At 36.2% G+C, this 21,683-nt stretch overlaps 1 protein-coding gene across 5 annotated transcripts in view; it reads right to left on the bottom strand.

Moving 5' to 3' along the window:
* Positions 1-21,683, bottom strand: part of BICD1 (BICD cargo adaptor 1) — a 256,755-nt gene that overhangs the window by 26,244 nt on the left and 208,828 nt on the right. For 3 of the 5 annotated variants that reach the window (XM_041735907.1, XM_041735908.1, XM_041735910.1), the window contains exons 6-8: positions 16,521-17,615; positions 12,291-12,442; positions 9,722-9,929 (exon numbers count right to left, since the gene is read on the bottom strand). In XM_041735907.1, the coding sequence (XP_041591841.1) occupies positions 9,722-9,929; positions 12,291-12,442; positions 16,521-17,615 (1,455 nt within the window). Of the gene's footprint in view, positions 1-8,432; positions 8,627-9,611; positions 9,930-12,290; positions 12,443-16,520; positions 17,616-21,683 lie in introns of those variants that run through there. The other 2 variants (XM_041735906.1, XM_041735909.1) reach the window with 2 other exon arrangements.

Here is a 21,683-nt window from a genome sequence, read left to right as displayed (position 1 = left end):
CAAAAAACATTTGGTCCAGTTTTTCATTTCAAAAGAAAACCTAAATATGTGCCATCTTAAGTCTTATTGTACAATTAGATGCTACTGAGTAAAATTTTAGGTTTCTGCGCAGATATTATATCTAGTTAAAACCATTGGTAAGTAAATAGATCTAGAACTATACTGTCCAATACAGTAGCTACTAGTCAAATCTGGCTACTGAGCATTTGAAATATGGCTAGTTCAAAATGAGATGTATTCCACCTGTAAAATATATGCTGAGTTTCAAAGTCTAAGAAGAGGACATAAAATATCTCAATAATTGCTTCTATCGATTGCATGTAGCAATGATAATATCACGGATACACTGTGTTAAAAAATATTACTAAAATTAAGTTCATGTGTTTCATTTTACTTTTCCTCATATGGCTACTGGATTAATATTACATATCTGGTTTACATTATTTTTCTACCAAATACCTCTGGTCTAGAAGGTGAAACATTCTTGTGGGTCATTTTATTGTTTGGCAAGATATATTTCTATTCTATACATGAAAACATTTCAAGCTTTCATGAAGGGCTCAAGTATCTTCCTTGTTCTCCATAACGTCTGGTTAAAAGTAAACAAAAAGATGAATATTGACATAAAGAAAGCCAAGATATACTAAGTGAAAAAAAATAGCATGTATAACAATGTTTGTGGTTGTGCCAATGTTAATACATATATAATACATAGTTGTAATTATATATGTACATATTTTTATATATTTGCTTGCACATATAGAGAATGTTTCTGGAAAGACACAAGTAGTCTGGGAGAGAGCTACTTTATATTTTTTACCCTTTAAATTTTGAACCATCATTATCTTTGAAAATATACTTAAAAATTATTTTAAAAACTTAAAAAGGAATAAAAGAAAGTAAAAAGTAAGGAAAGCCTACATATTTATATATAATACTTTATTCCATACTACATTGATTCATAAACTTTGCCCTGTAAAGTGGATATTTTCTTATGATTGCCTTGATTTTTAGGTATCCATATATAAAAATAACCAAATAAAGAAACTTCAATATTATATTTATATATATATCTCATATTATATACTCACACTGCCTAAATTAAATAATAAGAGAAGTGAGTAACTGACTTGCAAAGTTCCCAATGCAACTCTTTGGGAGATTTTATTATATTACCTACAGTGAATCACATCTGAAAAAACACTATTTATAATCTATATATTAGAAGAACTACATGTATAAATGATAAACCACAATAAGGCCATATGTTTTGAGATACAGTAGGCAAGTTGAACTCATTATCAATTATCTACCAAATTGATGACCTATTATTATGTGCCAGGTACAGTGCAAGATCCTGAAGATTAGAAGATCAAGGAGCAAGGTTCCCGCCCAAAAGCTTATAGATTCATAGAGGAATGTGATTTAAGACACTATGCCTATGCCATCTGTAGTGAGGCAGAGGAGGAGGCCAGTAATTCTACCTAGGGAATATAAGGGATCAGAAAAGTCTTCATAAATTGTATGCATTTATGTACACAATGGCAAAACTGGTGTATATGATACATAGAGGTTCGACACTTTGTAGGAGAAAATAAGGAAGGGGAAAAATCTTAAAATTCTAAAATATTTTTATATGAAATTCAGTTAATCAACTGAATGAAAACCAAAACATTCGGTTAAATTACGGAATATTAGGTATTTATCTAAACAAAGCAAACATGGAGCTATTGGGGAAAAAGGAGATACATTTTTCAGGTTTCAATTGTGTACTGTATCTGTTATCACAGAGACAGAGGTAATCTAATGAAGAGACACATCTCTCAGATGACATTCTTAACATTAAACATTCCAACTCAAGTTCATTCTATAGTAAAAGATTTCATGTAAACATGGAATTGCTCCTTGAAAAAAGACTGAAAAGCAATGTGAGGGTGTTGGACATTTCCACTGTAAAATGAATCATGACTAACCCGGCAAAAGAAAAATACTCCTGCAGCATGTATGTTACACTAAAATTTGAAAATATGAGCCAATTTCTAATTGTATATTACATTGGGCCCAGATAGAAACATGTATATTTAAACATGTGGTTGGCAATTTTCTGACTTAGTATATTTTTAAAGATTTTATTTATTTATTCATGAGAGACACAGAAAGAATGGGAGAGACATAGGCAGAAGGATAAGCAGGCTCCCTGCAGGGAGCCTGATGTGGGACTCGATCCCAGGACCCCAGGATCACAATCTGAATCAAAAGCAGACGTTCAACTACTGAGCCACCCAGGCATCCCTGAATTATTTTTTATTTAATTTTTATTTTGTTTTGATACCAAACTAGCATCAGAAAATGCCCAAGCCTTCCTCTGCAGAGGAAGCTATATTAAGAGAAAATACAAGCCTAAAAGATTGCAAGTTTCAAACAGAATGCCGTTCACTCCGGCTATTTCAAGAATTGAACCCTCTGGGGAATGCGGCTGGTAGGAAGTATAGTGATATGGGGAAGGGCAACTCACAAAAATGGAGAAACCCCTAGAGGAAAAAAATATATTTTAGGAAAAAAACCCACTGAGGTTGTCTGCTAGTTCAGGAAATCCACTCAAATAGCATCCATTGGGCTCCTACAAAGTGAGGGAGGATGAAGGAGATAGGCAGTTAGAGTAGGTTTTGTATACGTGGGACACACTGGCTCTCAGGTATGGTTGGACTTCTCTAAATGCAGACACGTGTCAACATTTACACTCCTTCCAGTTTTAATTCCGAGTTTCCACCACCTCTCATCTGCACATTTCATAAGATTCCCTATCTACTTCTTTACCTTACATGTTGGCCACATCCAATCCATTCTCCACCTTGCTATCAGAGCAATCTAATATAATGAAAACCTGGTCTTATTCTTAAAACTGCCATCTATGTCCATGGAATAAGGTCCACTCTCACTAACCTGTCAATTTTCAAGTCCTTGTTTGTCTTTCCAGTATCATTTCCCATCATTCCCAGATCCCGCTCCAATTTCTAGTCCCCAAGATTGTGGCCTTTGCACAAGCTGACCTCTTGTAGAAGGCTCTTCTCATTACCCACTCCTGCATCCCTATTGTTTGCCAATCAAAGTCTAGTCACTTTGCATGACCAGCGCTCACATTTCTTTTGGGAGAATGCTCCTAACTACCTCAACTCCTCTGTTTATTCTGGGAATATCTATTAACATCATTACTTAGTTAAAGCACAGGGATGATGATTCATTTAAATTACATATATCAAAAGCCAAGAGAAGTGCCTGACACATAGTGGTAGCTCAATACATTCTGTTAAATTTTGATGAATGAGTGAATGAGCGAATGAGTTAGGGAAAGAAATGTGGTTTTGGTACATGCTTCAGAACACAAAATGAAATATAAAAAACGGACAAATGTCGTTTGAATGCAGTGAAATGTAAAGGCAAGTTTCACTAATGAACATGTTTGTGTCCGTTGTTGACTATACATCTAAAAGGGTGATCATGTTAACACATTTCTGTGAGCTGCTTTAAAAACTGGCAAAATCTAAAATATCACACAAAATTTTCAGATTTCAAAACAATACCATTCTCTTACACTCATTCAGTAATGGTGTGAGAGAAAGAGAGAAGTAGGGAGGGACAGCCGGAATTAAAATGATAGGGGAAAGCAAAACATCCAAAAGGAAAAGCTCCTACGTGGAAAACACAGGGTGAAGAGCAAATTGCTTAGACCATTACTTCAAGAAGAGAGTTCAAACTTGCTTTATCAAGTTTGAGATTTCTTGTATATCCTATTGCAATATTGTGATTTGTAAGAAAGATTTTATTTGGTTGTCATCCCCAGTTCTTGGCTCACAGCTCTTAAAATCCTTGGAATTTCTTAAGTGTTGAAAGTGACAAAGGTGTCCTCAGTTATTTTAATAAAGTGACTTTAAGAATGGTGGCTGGTTGCCACAAGAATCAAGAGAACACGCCATGTGATTGGGGTTTGGGATTTTTAGTCTAGTACTCAACCTCTGGGGAGGGGAGATGGGCTGAAGGTTGAATCAATCACCAATGACCAATGATTTGATCAACAATGCCTATGTAATGATACCCCCCATAAAATCCCCAAAGGACTGAGTCAGTGAATGTGTGGAAATTTGGGGAGAGTGGTGTTTCTGGGAGAGAACATGGAACTCCAAGTTCTTTCACCATACCTTGCCCTACACTTCTCTTCCATCTGGCTGTCTCTGAGTTATAACCTTTTATAAGTTAGTAAACTAGTAAGTAACATATTTCTCTGAGTTCTCTGAGGTACTCCAGCAAATTAATGGAATCTGAGGAAGGGGTCATGGGAATTCTGATTCAGAGCCAGTCAGTTAGAAATATACGTAACAACCTAAACTTTGGACTGGTGTCTGAAGTCAAGGGTCACTTGACCCTCTAATCTATAGCCAGTTGGTCAGAAGCAGAAGGAATAACCTGAGCTTTCAACTAGAGTTTGGAAAGGAGGAGGGGCAGTCTTGTGGGTCTGACACCTAACACACAGACTCTAATGGTACTTTTGGGTAGACAGTGTCAGAATTCAGTTGAATTGTAGCACACCGGGCTGGTGTCTGAGAATTGCTTGGTATAGTGGAGAAACCTCCACACACACACACAAACACATACACATTGCAGTTGGGTTCAGAAACCTAATTTACCTCCACAAATCATGTGGTCAAGTCTTTCCTTATAGAAATAGCATCTCTTGCCTATAAATTACATGGACTTTTTTCACATATTCTGGCAGGCTGATTTTAATTATTGATAAAATGGTAAGATTTTCTTCTTTTCTTCTTCTTCTTCTTCTTCTTCTTCTTCTTCTTATTATTATTATTATTATTATTATATAAATAATATACAACAGACATTTATATTATAAATAATATAAAACAACCAATGGTTTTATGAAGATATACTACCTGCTGCCTGATTGTAAACTCATTGATGACAACAGGATCCTTTTTGACTCAAATTATCAAGGCTGGTAGCCATATAGGCGAGAACACTGGAGTTTGTATGCCAAGATAAGGACAAAGTTAACAACAATAAAGCCAATAAGCTAAGGACAGAAACTCTGAAATTTGGGGGGATGAGGCAGCAGAAACAGTCAAAGTCAGAAGCCAAGGCCAGAATTTTCCTCTAAAAGATTGTATTAATGTTGCAAATCAATTAGTACAAAACAATCTATTAATTCTGAAAATCAATGTCCCATTCTAGAGTTGATTCTCCTGAAATTGAGAAATTGTGGCTTAAGAAGATGGAGTTTTCTGCTGAGCATCTCATAGAAATAAAATCTATTTGAAAATATCCCTTATATATGGTAAATAATACTTTGTGTTTTGTGTTTTAAATTTTTAAGTGAGACTTAAATCTGTCATAATTCCTCAACAAAAGGATCCAAACCAAATTTAACTCTGTATTTCTACTGAAACGATTTAATTAATTTAATTACTTCAGTGTTCCTCAATAGAAAACAACCCACTTATTAGAATAATAATAATCACCTACAAAGATATATTATGAATACATTTTAGAAAACTTAATCAGAAAACATTCTAATAAATTAGCAGGGAATTGTCCTTTTAAATGATGACTATATATTGTTACTAGCTACTAAACTTTATAATTATCAGTAACTTATATTAAATTCATGAATTAAAAATACTTTACAAATCTATTCTTTTCCATTGGTTTAAGATATTTTTTGTGGAGAATATAGGACTGGAGATATATGGCATATTTTCCTTTTCTTGGCTTATTGTACACATTTTATACAGCAAAAGCATCATAAATAATATTTAATATGCCTTACCCAATACAGTTCAGTCTATAAAAAATAATATATATTGTCAATAACACAAATATTTTTAGAAGTTATAGTTTGTTTGGTGAAGGTAATTAGTTACTTTCTATAGTAATTGATTTAACCAAAACTTTTTAGAAAATGTTGCTTGGTTGATCTAAAAATTTATTAAGAACTAATCTGGTTGGGCCTATGATACATAACTGAAAATTCCTTAGGCTGTAATAACAGCTTTACTTCCTCCCCTCTGTAGTTACTTTAACTTCAAATAAATGGTTAAAAATGTAAGGTTTATCAGTATGCTACATTGTCATTATAAGGATTTATTGGCCTAGTGATGATTCTGAATGCCATATTATTTGTATCTCTAATCTTGTATGTAATAATAATTTCTAAGGCCAATGGTATTTTCTAGATATTCAAACCTAAAGAATTTAAGACAACATAATAGTACTCTCATTCATGTATGCTAACTAGCCTTAGAGTTCTAAGATGTGTACAATGTGCAATAAGTAGTAGAAAGATTAAGAGTGTATAAAAACAGGAAAAATGTTTTGCAAGACTTTTGGTACACTGATATACTCTCTTTTTTTTTTTTTTCTGATATACTCTCTTTGACAACAATATCAAAGTGGAGCACAAAACACAAAGATGTTCATAATTTTAGCTCAGTGATCTCGCTCAAGAAAAAAATGAACCGATGAGAAGTTGACTGCATGAAGATATTTCTAACAGCACGGCATAAAATAACAGAATAAATAACTATCCCAGTGGTTAACAAGAGAAGTACTGATTAATGTGGTAACATCTGAAATAAAATTTATGATACAACATCCTTTAAAAATAAAAATGGACAAGATAGTAACACAGAAAAGTTTACAATATAATCTTAATGGTTTTGACAATGTAATGACAATGATATAAATACATATTAATGTAAATAAGGATCAAATGATCATATACAAAATGAAAAATAGCTATTGTTTATTAATTTTTAGTCTGATTGATATGTCACTTTTTCAATTAAAAAACAGTAGGATTACTTACTAATCACAGGATTTCTTTTCTAGGTTCTAGTATAGTGCTACGAAATCCAGTTGGAACACTAAAACAGCTGGTGGGTTTTATTGAAGTTAGGTGTCCTAATGAATCATAACCACTTTGGTGATTTACAGATACTTCAAGGTACTTTTCAAAGGAGTCTGAAGTAATAGGTCATAATAATGAATTATGAAAGTAAGAATGTCCAGTAGAGTTGCTGCTTTTTTCTTTTATTTCTTTTTCTTTTTGGTGTACATTTTGGCTGTTATACTCATTAACACTACTAATTTACTCAAATATTCTTAGAATGTAGAATATGTGCTATAAATTTCCACATCACACCTTTTAATCCCAATCAGTAGGCTGATTCACGAATCAGATAAGGAAAAGTATTAGAGATCCAAAGGCTGAGGTTTCCAAAAAGGAATTAAGGTAAAAACCAAAGTAAATGAGGTAGGCGATAAAATCAAGGTGAATTAAAAAACAAAATTCTGTGGCAAACTCAAAGACTATAGTAGGGTTCAGAAGACAAGTGCAGCAATCTGGGTACCAGTGCTCAGGAGTGATGGGGCTGTGGAAAACTGCAAAGCTTGCCCTGTTTAAAAGCAGTAAACTCAACAGAGCTCTGACAGGTTATTGACATGCATGAGCACTGACCTCGGGCTGCCAGATATTCAGAATTATTCAAGGGAGGCCAGAAATAGATGCTCACGTGAAATCTCTGAGTTTCTAACTGTTGACAAGTAACTTGAATTAGTTTTAATTTTGCATTCCCTGTGACAACCAGCTGTTATGCTGCCTTTGGGCTTATTTTATTCCATGGACTTCCTGTGTGCTACCTCTGACCTAGAGTTAGCATGCAGGGATTTCTCAAAAGGCTGAACTCCATTTGCCAGAAGTTACATTTTCAACTGAAGCTCTTCATTGGAAAAAAAATTTTTTAAAGAGAAAAAAAAATGCAAAATGGTGAAGCTAAAAATAAAATGTGAGCATACTGGTAAGCATAAATCAATAAGGGCTTGCAGACTACAAGGATATCACACAAAGATGTAAATGTTCCTGAGGAGCAAAACCTTGGGAGGATTTTTCTTCTATTTTCTCTACAATCATTGAGGAGACATTCTGAGTCACTACAAAAGGAGATTAGCAACTTTTATAAAGATGGCTCCCTTTACTGAAATTACCTTAAAAACGATCAGAACAAAATGACAAAATTTGATCAGGATGGAATCGCTATGAGCTACCAAATTGCAAATAGGACCTGGGTGTGTGCTCTGCATTACACCTGATGCTAGGTTCCCTTGACCTATCCCGTTCCTTCCAACTCTCATTTTCCGTCCTTGGCTGTTAAGAGGAAGCCCCTGGCAACTCCTACGGAATGCTTGTCTGGCCGAGTGAAGGAGAAAACAGGACGCTGAGTGTAAAGGCGTCTTGTATTTCAGGAATTGACCATCGTCAAAGCCTGACTCCATAGATGGGTGGGCATGAGTGGTTGGGAGGAAGGGGAGAGTTGTTTATTCAGCTAATCATTTGCATCACATGCACCCAAGGAAAAAATGTTTACCTGGTGGAGCCACGGTTAACCTTTTTTCCTTGCTGAGCCGGTGCCCTTGGATGAATTCATTCATGGAAGGGGGGCCCTTCAGAAGAAATGATTCTGTGGAGGTGGGACCAGGGGGAACGCTTAATAAATTCTGTAGGTAGGTAGCCCCTGAAGTCCTGGGACGGCTCTGATCACAAAGGGAAGGTGAAAATTGTCTTGCAGGAGATCCAAGAAAATACATATAGGAAACAAAAAAGTTTTACTTTAATTACCTTTCAAAGCCTCACCAGTGACAACATTATTTATATTGGCATTTAATTTTTTTTAACATGTAAATCAAGATTTTTGCTAATTGCTTAGTTTCCATACCAGGATACAACCCTATTTGGAGACTGTACTGGATACTGGAAAAGAAATTTATTATAGTTAGTCAGTTTGTACCGCAAGTAGAAAATATTTCTATTATTTGATTCTTTACTGAAAGCTCCTAATAAAAATTTTACCATTAACTGAAAATACAGGGTAAGTAATTCAACATCCAGGACTCTGTAAAATGGTCACAAAATCAAGCCACTAAAAACCTTGCAAATGATTTCTTTGAGCAACATTCACATACCAAATGAAAAGGCACAAAAACTGCTTTTAAGAAAAAGACTACGCACATTCCACTCCATTCTACCTCAATATAGACATCCCCTTCTAGTCAGGTGTCAGTTTTGGTAATACAGACAAAAGTTTCCCTAAGAGAACATACCCACATCCTTGCCCCATTAAAGAGAAACTGGTAAATAGCACCATTACCAGAAGTACAATGACTTTTAATGTCATGTAAAACACGTAAGATGTAGCTTCATTCTTAATATCCACCTTCTAGCTACCGATTTTTAGGTTGGAGGTAGGGGAGAGGCATATTTATGCATACAAGGAACAGCAAACATGTTGACAGATACTCAAAAATTATATTACGGTTAATCAAGAGGTGGGGGCGTGGGGGACAGAAAGGAATAAATCCACACAATCATCAAAAAAGATTTGATTTGGAAAAACCAACATTAGCGAGGAGGCCCGTTTAGACACCCACTCCCAGTTTGTGTGTCTTCCTTCCCTTCCTCCATCCTCCATGATAAAAGCACATTAATTTTTGCAGTTAGCTAAAAATCTGGCCTCTGCACCATACTATGAAGATCGCTGCATGCATACCTTTTCCTCTGAGTGCCACTGCTGACCCGAATGGTGGGTGTCTGTGGGCCCTGCCTATGCAGGAGGTAAGTGTCTATGGTGGGCACGGTGACTGACGCCTCCCCACTTACTTTAGGGCTGCCGATCTTGCTCTTTCCAAGTTTGCCTTTGCTGCGTCGGGACTGCTCGTGGTCAAACTCTAAGTCCTCCAGCCGCTGGGTCAGGGCAAGTTTTTGCTGGATAGCCATTCGTAACAAAGTGTTTAGAGTCTTCTTCTCATCCTCTGCGGCTGCTAACTGTCTCTGCATCTCATCCAACTGTGTGACATATTCATCACATCTAGAACCCAAACAAAAAGTGGTCAGGAGAAAATCCTGGTGAAATTATACATCGAACTTAAGTTGGGGAATAATGAATTGGACTGGAATTTAGACTTAGAACGCTGGTCTTCCCAGAGCAGAATGGAGTGAGAACTGGAAATGATAAAGCAGGTGCAATAACTGATGGTTCATCTATACAATGGAGTATATATGGACACTTATAAGAGGCAACATCTTAAACCACAAGGACAGAGTTATTGTGGAGGTTGCCCCTGGTGTCAGGAGAATGAACAGTAAAGTCTTAGGCAATATTCACAGCGTGCCAGATGTGTTACAGCAGCTTCTTCTACTGTGTAACATTGTAGTCTTTGGAGGGATGTGACAAGTTTGTTATAGACCAGGCTGTAGGATGCAAAAGAATAACCATGTTTATAAAAAAAAACATTTCCTTCTTTATATTTATGGATTTTGAGTACAGATTGCAGCTGCATTGCTTTCAATATGGCAGATTTGCCTGAATTAGAAACTTGAATATTTTCAAAGGTTTCTCAACCAGATGATAAGGCAACAGATGTCAAAGAAAACCATGATTTTCTTAGGGTTTGATACAGATATAGCAGGCTGTTAGGAATATCTTTATTCGGCTTTGATGCTCATGCTATAGCAGAAAGATAAGCTCAGTGATCTTTTTTTCCCTGTCAAAAGTAAAACCTATGCACATAAACATTTGGAAGGAAGAATTAATCACACAATTATTCAGAGACTTTTTTTTTCTGAGTTTACTTACCTACTACTAAGATAACAACAAATACTCTTCATGCACCAGCTGAGAGTTAATGATTTGGTGGAGGTATCTAAAATGTACTATACAAACTTTGAAATTAACACAAGCCTTGCAGCATTTTAAAATAAAAACACTCTAGTGAGAGAACTTGAGATCCAGGTGGGTCCCACTTTTTTTAACCTTAAATGTCAAGAAGCATAGTAGGAATACCATAAGAAAGACTGAGTCCTAGTAAAATAGAAGGTGGATTTCAGGACCCTGGACTTATTTTAATTGCTCAGATAACAATATTTTAAAAAATATTATGGAGAAGGGCAGTTATACATAAAAAGATAAATAATGTGAAAATGTACTATTTGGGAGAAATAATTCTTCTACAAACCAGACTGAGACTGTAAATGTCCCTTTAAAAAGTTGTGATTTCTTTTTAAAAGAGGAATATATATATAATGTATATTATCATCACTAACAGAGTCAATCACAAAATGTGAGCTTGAAACTTTTCTCTCCTGATACACAAAGAAGCTGGACAAACTCCAAGGCTCTTATAAAACCCAGGCTTTTTTTTTTAACATTTATATCAGCTACATATAGATTATTTACTGAATCTACAAATAAAGCCATAGTTATGCTTTGTGAATTTTGTACCACATTTGTATCATAGAAGATATATGACTGTTTTTGTTTTGGTACTGAATTTTGACAGCAAAAAAAAGGATGGCAACATCTTTGAAAATCTCATGATTTTAATGGGGCACCTGGGTGGCTCAGTCTGGTTAAGCGTGGACTGCTGATTTTGGCTCAGGTCATGATCTCATGAGCATGGAGCCTGCTTCTCCCTTTCCTTCTACCCCTCCCTTCCATATGCACTCTCTTGCTTTCTCACTCTCTCTCTCTAAAAATAAAGAAGTAAATACAGGTCTTGTCAAAAAAAAAAAAAAAAGAAAAGAAAATCTTGGGATTTTGAAACCTTTGAATCAATACATGCTTAATCACTTCAAGTTTAAAAACGAAGTACAGTACTTCGTACTGTGATAATGAAACTGGTAGGGGAAAGTAGTCCCTAATATTTGTCCAATTAATTAGCTGGGCAATGTGAAAAATGTGAAAAATGTGGTGATATATACAATTACATTTTAATAATTATAATTTATTAATTCATTGTACATTAGTACAAGTAATTAGCTGATACAGTGAATATTGATATTCATAATGAGGGTGTCTTTCTCATACAATACTAATGAGAAGTATCTTTACGTCCTTTAGTCACAGAGATAAATTTCAGTGGTGATAATATAATACCTAGCTATTTTAGTAAGTACATTTCTCTCCCCTTATCTAATTCTTTTGGGCACATCAGATCTAGAAAAAAATATCTATTACATTAATTTTAAAGCACTTCTATGTAAAAGAATTGCTTGATCCAGTGTGTCCAGTAGAGGGCTCTGGAAAACAGCACAAAACATTTGTCTTCGCTTTGTCAGAGTAGAATCTCAAATGTTTTCTTCATTCCTTATCCTCTTGGACTACACATCAAACAACACTCAAGAGACCCATGTGAATTTTAAAGTCTTTCTTGGAAGAAGAAACTATTACCTTGTTGCAAACATTGCTCTCAGGGATGAGAAAGTTGCTGCATCTTCTTTCAAAGCCTTCAGTTCGTTCCTAAGCTTCGTCATAGTTTCGGTCACCATTGCTTTCTCATTTTCATATTTGTTCTTGAGGTTAGCTAGTGCCACCTCAGCTGTCTGAAGCAGAAAAATCACAATGCTTATGATTTTCATATCAGGAAAACAGATCATACAGATTTGTCCATCCTGGGTCTATTACTTTGTTTCATAAATGGAAAGTGAAATTGATTTAGTTACATTTTATCTAAACATATCTAGGTACTTGGGTATAGGGCAGTTTTTAAAAAAAATCCATAGCATGGTTAAATTACCCTGGAAGCGACCTATAAACCAAAGTCAGTAACAGGAGTTAAGGAAATGATAGTAGTTGAGGAAATAGTTAATGCAGATTCTTGAAAGTGTGTGATTTTTCAGACAGAAAGGGAGCTGAAATGAAACTTAATACAAGAAGGATTTCATCAAGGAGAAGAAAGTAAAGAAGCGGAGCTTCCAACTGAAATACAAAAGAATGCAAATATTCTTGTGTCACCTGTGCTCTGCAGACCTAAAAGACACAAGGCCATTGCAATTTATAGCATGGGTATCCGACAAACTGTAAATCTTCACTACATATTTAAGGAAAAGAATTAACAAAGAACAGATTGCTTCCCGTCTTTGTCTACAACTTCAAAACAAAAAATTATAGGCTAATTTAATTCTTCACAATCTCCATAAAAGCAGAAATTCCAAAATGTTGAATGAATTAAAATATTTGTTTGAACTTAGGATTTAGGCATTTCTGAATCTTGTGGAATTAACAGTGTTTAAAACTGAGAACTAGCCTGACACATAGTAGGAAGAAAGAAAAATGTTGACTAAATCAATGTACGAAATCAATGTATACTTAGGGAATGTCTGTTTGATGCACAGCAGATGGTATAGATATTGAAGCCAAACTGGAAGCATCTCCCCCCCCCTTTTTTTTACAAACTGTTAATCACAGTCTTTCAGAGTACGTAAAAATACTCAATACTAATGAAAAAATGAAAAAGTCCATTACTAATAAAAAAAAATCCATTACTAATGAGATTCCCTAAGAAGACAATTCTGGTTTTTTTTTTTTTTAAGATTTTATTTATTTATTCATAGACACAGAGAGAGAGAGAGGCAGAGACACAGGCAAAGGGAGAAGCAGGCTCCATGCAGGGAGCCCGATGTGGGACTCGATCCTGGGTCTCCAAGATCACACCCCAGGCTGCAGATGGCGCCAAACCGCTGCGCCACCGGGGCTGCCCAACAATTCTGATTTTTAACATTTCCTTTTGTGCTTGAAATGGACAGCCAGAACTTTCCTATGCAAAGTGCCAACCTCTATAGCAATAAATGGATTCTTTTTAAAATTAAAACAATGTTGGGATAGGGTTGTTTGTTAATGTTTTGATTCCAGAGTAGTTTCTTATGAGTTTTAATTGAATTTCAGATTCAGATTAAAATGATAATTTACTCATAAAATATTTTAGTATGTTCTGTAGTGCTATAGCTTAATGGAATCTTCAGAAATATTACAGATTCAGAAAATTACCAAGAATGCAGAAATTGACCAGGGGGAAAATGGCAGTTGTTGAATTTTTAAAAAATTTATACACATATTCACTTAGGACAGACCATTAAGTTTAAGTTATGAAAATGTCAATGTACAAATTTGTAAGCAGGTGGAGCCACATGGTTAGTCATCTAAGGGTTGGAGAGGAGAGGATGACAAAAGAGCAAGATCTGAAATAGACATACAAACTAATTTATTCCTTGTAAGAAATTCCCCAAAAGACTCAGTTTAGTGTGCAGAGTTTTTGTTTTGTTTTGTTTTTTGTCCACAGACTGTACAAAGCTTTCTTAGAAGTAAGAAATTCTAAGTATCTACAACCCTTGAGTAGATTTGGTGATGTCTGCATTCACTACATTATCTCCCAAAATTGACTTTCTAAATAAAAAAATCTTGTTTCCAGACACAGAGATCTTCACAACCATTTCCCGAGTGTATCACTCTATCCTATGGTTCTCTATCTACTATTCTTCCTGTCTAGAATTTTTTTCTTCCTCTCCTGGAAAACATGTCTTCATCCTTTAAGAACAAACTCAAGTATAATTGCTTCCACGAAGTTTTTTGCTAACTCCTTTAGGAAACATTAATCCCCTCCTCGGCAATGTTTCCGTAGCTTCTATCTCAGGATGTATAGCATCGCACTGTCATGATCTGTCCCTTTCCCAACAGCCTCACTAGTTTGTGAGTCCTAGTATAGAAGGCAGGGATTGTGTATTAGTCGTCATCAAATGTTCAGCATCTTGCACAGTTTAGTCCACAGATGGTATTTCATAAACATTGCATATTTCAGCAGAAGACAATGTGCATACAAAACCCCCTAAAGTATATTTAAAGATTCATAGAGAATGCAGAATGCCTATTTTTAAATTAGGAAGATTCCCCTTTTTCCCCTTATGACAAAATTCTTACCTTAGTCTTAATAGTGAACATTCCACAATGTCTAAATATAATGGATGTCATCTGCAGACATCTGAAGTTATTCATGGCACATAAGCATCATAGCAGTAGGCCCAACATCATTAAAATGTAAACTAAATGCATGGCTAGAAATGTGTTTTCATTTTATTTACTGAGACCATAAGGGTTGTGATGCTAATGTAATGCAAATGGTACCACAAACCACTGAGAAAATAAAAATTTAGCCAGGAATGTCTTGTATTCTGGTATTGCCCTGAATTCCAATAGTACTATTTATACCACTTGATGTTATGTCCTACCCTGTGAATAGTTACGGGCATGTGTTGAACTCCTACTAGATTACTTGGTCACTTACTTTTACATCCCTACTAGTACCTGCCTTGAAATATGTAATCAATGAATGCTTGTTCATAAATTAGTCTTCCATGGCTTATCAACCATGCTTATCTATACTTCTGCATCAATTAAGCATCTTGATACTTATAGATCTAAGTTGTTAATATTCAATCTGCAAGAAGTCAAAGATGTTATTTGAATGGCTTGACCAAGAATGCCCAGGATATTATGTCTTTGATAAAGGCTGTCTAAGCCTTATTTAATATGGTATCAGTAATATGGTATTGCTTATTTATGACCACTTTGAGTCACTGGGTCTTTGGATTGTAGCAGTTTATGGTAACACATTCTTTCACTCTGACCTCAAATTGGAGTCAGATCTCCCACAAATTCTTTATTCATTCTAATCTTTTGCTATTTCCCTGAACTGATGGCACAAAAGGTCCTAATTTGCCTTTGCATTAATACAAAACATATTTATAGTACAAATAATATCACTGTCTATGGGGCAGACCTCCCAGTTACATCAGTGGATTTATGGGGACTGAAGATGAGGATGCCAGAAAGGGCATGGGCTCTCCCCCAAAATAAGGGCAAAAGAAAAAGAAGCATTGCATCTGAAATTATTCCCCAACACTAGCACTGCTTACATTTGCAAGAAGGTATTGGATGCTTTGTTGTTTCTCTTTAACAACACTCTTTCTTAGTACCCTTCTCAAATATATCTTCCATGGTTTACTTTGCAGAGAACCTAAACAGAAATTGAAAATATTTTCCCACCTATATTTCATAGCACTCCTATCCGGCAAATGCTCAAGGGTGGAAAGAAAACAAAATCAGACATGAAGGAGATCTAGGAATTAGTCAGGTAGGGTCATGTTGTAGCATTCCTGCTGATTCCAGAAGGATAAGATCTATTGTTAGGAAAAATTTTCTATTGCTTCAGTCCTGACCTAGGTGAATTAATATCCCAATTGAACCTAAATTTCAGATATGTGGTCACTGGCAGAGCTAGTGAATATTCTATCTCTATCTCTCCCTAGATCTCTGTTCGCTCTGGCCACTTTCCAGGGTGTTCCCGTGGTGTAAGCCACTGTGCCAGCCTCTTCTGCCATCCCTGCATCTCCTGTTTCCCCACCCAGTGACTGCTGGACTCTAGCTAGGTACTGCCTGCATTGCCTTTCTACATCTGTAACTGGATCTTCTCCTTAGATCCTGCCACTGGGACATAGTTTGATTTATTCCTCTGCTGACCAGGAATCTGAACTCTCATTCTGATGATAACAGACACTCAAAAACATTAAAGAATTAACTAGTTAAGAAAGTGTTGGCTAGCATGCATTGTCAGTAGAATGAGATCACCTGTTTGTTGGCTTTCAGCACTGCCCTCAGTGTGGCGATCTGCTCCCGTTTGGTGCTCAGCAGGGACTTGAGCTTGAGGATCTCTTCCATTAAGGCTTCCTTGTCTTTATCGATCATGGGGGCCAGCTCCCGTGCCGCTGCTCTTTGACGAGACAGTTGCAAGGACCGGTCCACAGCTTTCTGCAGATGCTTGATTTGGTCCCGGATTATGGCATTAAGGTTGTAGATATTCATTGGCTCTTTGCGGATGTCACTTGTATCTAACACTGGAGATGATGGTGGGGCAGTAATAACAGGAGAGATTGTGGGGGTCTTGGTTGGACTTGGCTCTTTGCTGGCCTCTGTGTTTTCTTTTGAAACTGGTTCAGGTGAGGTCCTTGTTTCTACTGGGGATGACACACCCCTCCTGGCTAATCGTGGAGACAAAAGTCCCCTGGGATCATCAGGCCCTTTCAGGCTGCCACTACGAGTGACTCTGCTTTGCCTATAGTAATCCAGCATGACCCTGTTGGGGGTTTCATTATTACACAGACATACATGGTGGTAAAGCTGGGCTAGCTCTTCACTAAATGTCACCAACTCATCCTGGGCTGTATTAAGGGTATTGTGATTTTCGTTGGCTATGCTGGTCATCTTTTGTAATTCCTTCTCCATGTGTGCCATCTTCTCTCCACTCTCCTTGGTGGTCTTCTCAAGACTTGTAACCTGCTCATCATACATTTGGATCTTACTCTCATACTTGGCTTTCTCTTCAGTATAGTTTTCTACAGATTTATTATATTTCTCCTTTAAGGCCTTAATTTCAGCTTTCAAGTCAATCACCTCAGTTACTGCCACCCTATATTTGCATTCAAGGATCTCTAAGCCATTGATGTCCACTTCGTAGTCATGGGCCTCCTCCCCTGAGTCCCGTCCCTTCTCCCCATCCAGCTCAGCCTTGAGTTCTTTGCTGCTTTGTAGGCCTCTCATGGCATTAACATGTTCTGTGAGCCGGTGCACCCGTTCATGCTGCTCTGTCAGTGCTCCCTTGGTATGTTCCAGCTGTGTTTGTGATTCCTGGAGATTGGCCAGAAGAATGGCCTTTTCCCGCTCTACCTGTAATGGCAAAAAAAAAAAAAAAAGTTCTCTGAATGACTTCAATGCAATGCCAACGATGTACTTGATCCATTCAGAGTCAGGCATGTATACATTTAAAAAAACTGCAGCAGAGCCAATGTCCTCATTATTTCAAATTAAATTGGAGTGTGTTTTCTTATTTCAGCAGTTCTGGTAAGTCAATCAGTTAAAAGTTTATTACTTTAAAAGAATTATGCTATGCATATTTACTCATCCAAATTCTCATGCATTATATGCATACACTCATGAAACTTGAATGTTATTCAAACAATCTTATTTTTATCTTTTAACACCTTGTAGAAAACATAACAAGATGTCAAGAGATAGTACTTGGCCCTGTATTTTGAGAGCCTTAGGGTATATCTGTTCCTTAGCTCATGTGGGAACCTGTTGTCAGGTGCCTATAATCAGTCATCCTTTCCTTCTGAGAGCTCAACCCCAAATCAGATTTAACACCTAAAGCTTTAACTTACAAAAGAATGCTGGGAACCTTAATCATCCCCTTAAAAAAATAAGCATTTAATCCCCAAAATAGACATGGAAAACACTTGATAGCTTTTATTTTAATTTTTTTAAGATTTTAATTATTTATTCATGAGAGACACAGAGAGACAGGCAGAGACATAGGCAGAGGGAGAAGTAGGCTCCCACAGGGAGCCCGATGCAGGACTTGATCCCAGGACTCCAGGATCATGCCTTGAGCTGAAGGCAGATGCTCAACCACTGAGCCACCCAGATGTCCTGATAGCTTTTAATATAAAAGTTAGAGTACAGAGTTTTAGAGTTAAAAGAACAATTTAAAAATTGTTTCCATTCCTTCAGCCCAAGTAGGAATTTAAAAAATTAGCAATTTATTTAAATAAATATAAATGAATAAATATACGGTCTCAATATAAAATATTGTGTCATTAAATATAAATATATAAGAAATTATGATAGGAGAATTTAAAAAACTACCTTCAGGGGATCCCTGGGTGGCTCAGTGGTTTGGCGCCTGCCTTTGGCCCAGGGCATGATCCTGGAGTCCCGGGATCGAGTCCCGCATCGGGCTCCCAGCATGGAGCCTGCTTCTCCCTCTGCCTGTCTCTCTCTCTCTCTATCATAAATAAATAAATCTTAAAAAAATAAAAAATAAAAAAATAAAAAACCACCTTCTGTCCCTCTATACAGGTAATCATTATGAATTAAAAGTTTTTACATGCTGAAGACCTGGGTAGTTCAGTCAGCTAAGTGTCTGCCTTCAGCTCATGTCATGGTCTCAGGGTCCTGGGATCAAGCCTCATGTTGGGCTCCCTGCTGAGCAGGGAGCCTGCTTCTCCCTCTCCCACTGTCCCTCCCCCTGCTCATGCTCTCTCTCTCTCTCTCTCCCTCAAATAAACAAATAAAATCTTAAAAAAAAAAAGTCTTTACATGCTTATAACATAGATGTGTTTTTCAGTAAGCAAATAATATTGAGACCTGTTTTAAAGATAATGGATTGATTTTGAATGTTTTTATATCTAAAAGAATTTATCAATTTGAACTTTTAAATTTTCCTGTGTCATACATTACATCCCTCCAAACTTCTAAATTCCTAGGAGATAAGTAAAATTATCATTATATTAGCATGATAAATAACAATTATTAAACTACAAATAATATAACACCAGCATAATACTCTAGGAGATCTATACCTATCTATAAATTTGTAATATAGTATGGTAGTTTTTTAATAGATTGAGATATTGCCAAACTTTATTTTTTTAAAAAAGATTTATCTATTTTAGAGAAGAGTGAGTGAGCAAGTAGGAGTGGGGGGAGGAAGAGGGAGAGAGAGCCTTAAGCAGACTATGCGCTGAGTGGGAACCCTATGCAGGGTTTGATCTCATGACCCTGAAATCACAACCTGAGCCAAAACCAAGGGCCAGACACTGAACCAATTGTGCCACCCAAGAACCCCAGTAGAGTAGTATTTTTATGATTCTTTGTGGTATGATATCCTTCATATTATTATCATATATAGACAGTCCTCACTTATGGTTCTAATATGCATGAATTTCAGTGATCATGGTTAGTTAAAACACCACTCCCTCCAAACACAGTACATTAACTGTGGGCAATGTGTAAAGTATAAACTTTGCTGCTTCAGTCTACAAAATCACTACATAGTAACATGACCAGTGACCAATCAACATCACTTCTTTCAAAGTCTTTCAGTGATTGGTCATAGTGTATCTATTATTCAATTCATTCACAGAGAGCAAAGTGTAGTTGTGTTGTCTTGTTTTCTTGTCTCCCAGTGGTAATCCCCCATGATGTTTTACCAAAATAGATAGTCCAAAAAAGGAAATGGGGAAGGAAGGAAGGAAGGAAGGAAGGAAGGAAGGAAGGAAGGAAGACAGAATGAAGAAAGGAAGGAAAAAGGAAAAGAAGGAAGGAAAGAACAAGTAGCAGAGAAGCAAAACGTGGCAATATTGGAAATGAAATTTGAATCAGACACAAATGGAGTTACAGAAGAAATTGTTGAATGTGACAATGTTGACATTGATGTCATTTGAAGGGATTTAGATATGCAGCCAAAGCAATTTGGTGAAGGAGAATGCATCAACATGAATCAAAAAAAAGTTGTTACAAAAATAAAAAAAAAAAGTTGTTAGAAAAAAGGATAAAAATGTCCTAGAGGAAGTGTGTGACATGAGCACACTTAAAGGTACTATCAGAGATATTTTCAGACAGTGAAAGTGCAAAGGATAGAGTGTTGAACGCTGACCCAAACTTAGGAGTATGACAGGCATAGAAAAGATTCTTGTTTCATAAATTATATGATGAGAAGAAGGGAAGATGGAACTGTTCTTGGTAAGTTTTTTGGGGGGTGTAGGCACCATTTAAATTTTTGTTTCAAAAGCTTGGATGTCTCTGATATTCTGTAAAATATAAAGTTAATTTCCCTAGTCTTTCAGGGGAGGATTAAATTTTTATTTCAAAGTTTTTTTTTAACAAGGAAAACTTTAAATACATTTCTACTTTTTGGATTTCAGTGTACTAAGTAGTTTTACTATTTTTCATTTCTTTCTTTCTTTTTTTTTTTTTTTATTTATGATAGTCACAGAGAGAGAGAGAGAGGCAGAGACACAGGCAGAGGGAGAAGCAGGCTCCATGCACCGGGAGCCCGACGTGGGATTCGATCCCGGGTCTCCAGGATCGTGCCCTGGGCCAAAGGCAGGCGCCAAACCGCTGCGCCACCCAGAGAACCCTATTTTTCATTTCTTTATATATTAAGAGAGTTTTTAATGTTTTGACAAAAATTTTTTAAAGATTACAGAACAAAGGGCACCTGGCTAGCTCAGTTGGTAGAGCAGGAGATTCCCGATCATAGGGTCCTGAGTTCAAGCTCTGCATTGGACATAGAGCTTACTTAAAAAAGCAAAACAAAACAAGACAAGACAAAAGCAGAACAATTGATTTTCTCCATTAGTTATGAGTTTGTTTTGCATGGTTTCAGCTTGCACAATCATTTATGGCCCAGCAATATCATGTAAAGCAAGGATTGCTTATATAATAGGGTCATGAAATTAGAACTAAAAATACAGTTTTGTTATTTTAAATTATTATTAGAGGCTTCTATTGTAGTTTTGATTTTATGACATAGTATTTGCCCATATCTAGAACACAATCCACAAATTACATATTTTAGCTACAGAAACCAAAATATCCCCCAAAATAGTTTAACAGGTTTAAAAAAACAAAAAACCAACTGGGGCTATATCATCAGAACTTGACTCTAATTTTGGCACCAATATTTACCTGGCTATGTGAGTGGGCAAGCTTCAGTTTATGACCTTATAAAGGGATGATTGAGTCAGATAATGAATATAACGCTCAAGGTATTATAATATTAGCTGTCGTTAACACTTGAGTAACTGATTATTTTCATGACCAAAATGTTTCTACATGGCAAACTTTGTTTCATAGATTTGTATCTGTATGTGCAAAAACAACCTTTTCATTTCAAAGTCAAGATATACTTCAATACAAATTCTTTTAGTTGGGTTTCATTAGATATAACAA

Source organism: Vulpes lagopus, chromosome 21 (genome assembly GCF_018345385.1).
Source record: "Vulpes lagopus strain Blue_001 chromosome 21, ASM1834538v1, whole genome shotgun sequence".
Classification (NCBI taxonomy): domain Eukaryota; kingdom Metazoa; phylum Chordata; class Mammalia; order Carnivora; family Canidae; genus Vulpes; species Vulpes lagopus.
The sequence above is the reverse complement of the archived record's forward strand: the minus strand, read 5'-3'. Positions and strand labels throughout refer to the sequence as shown.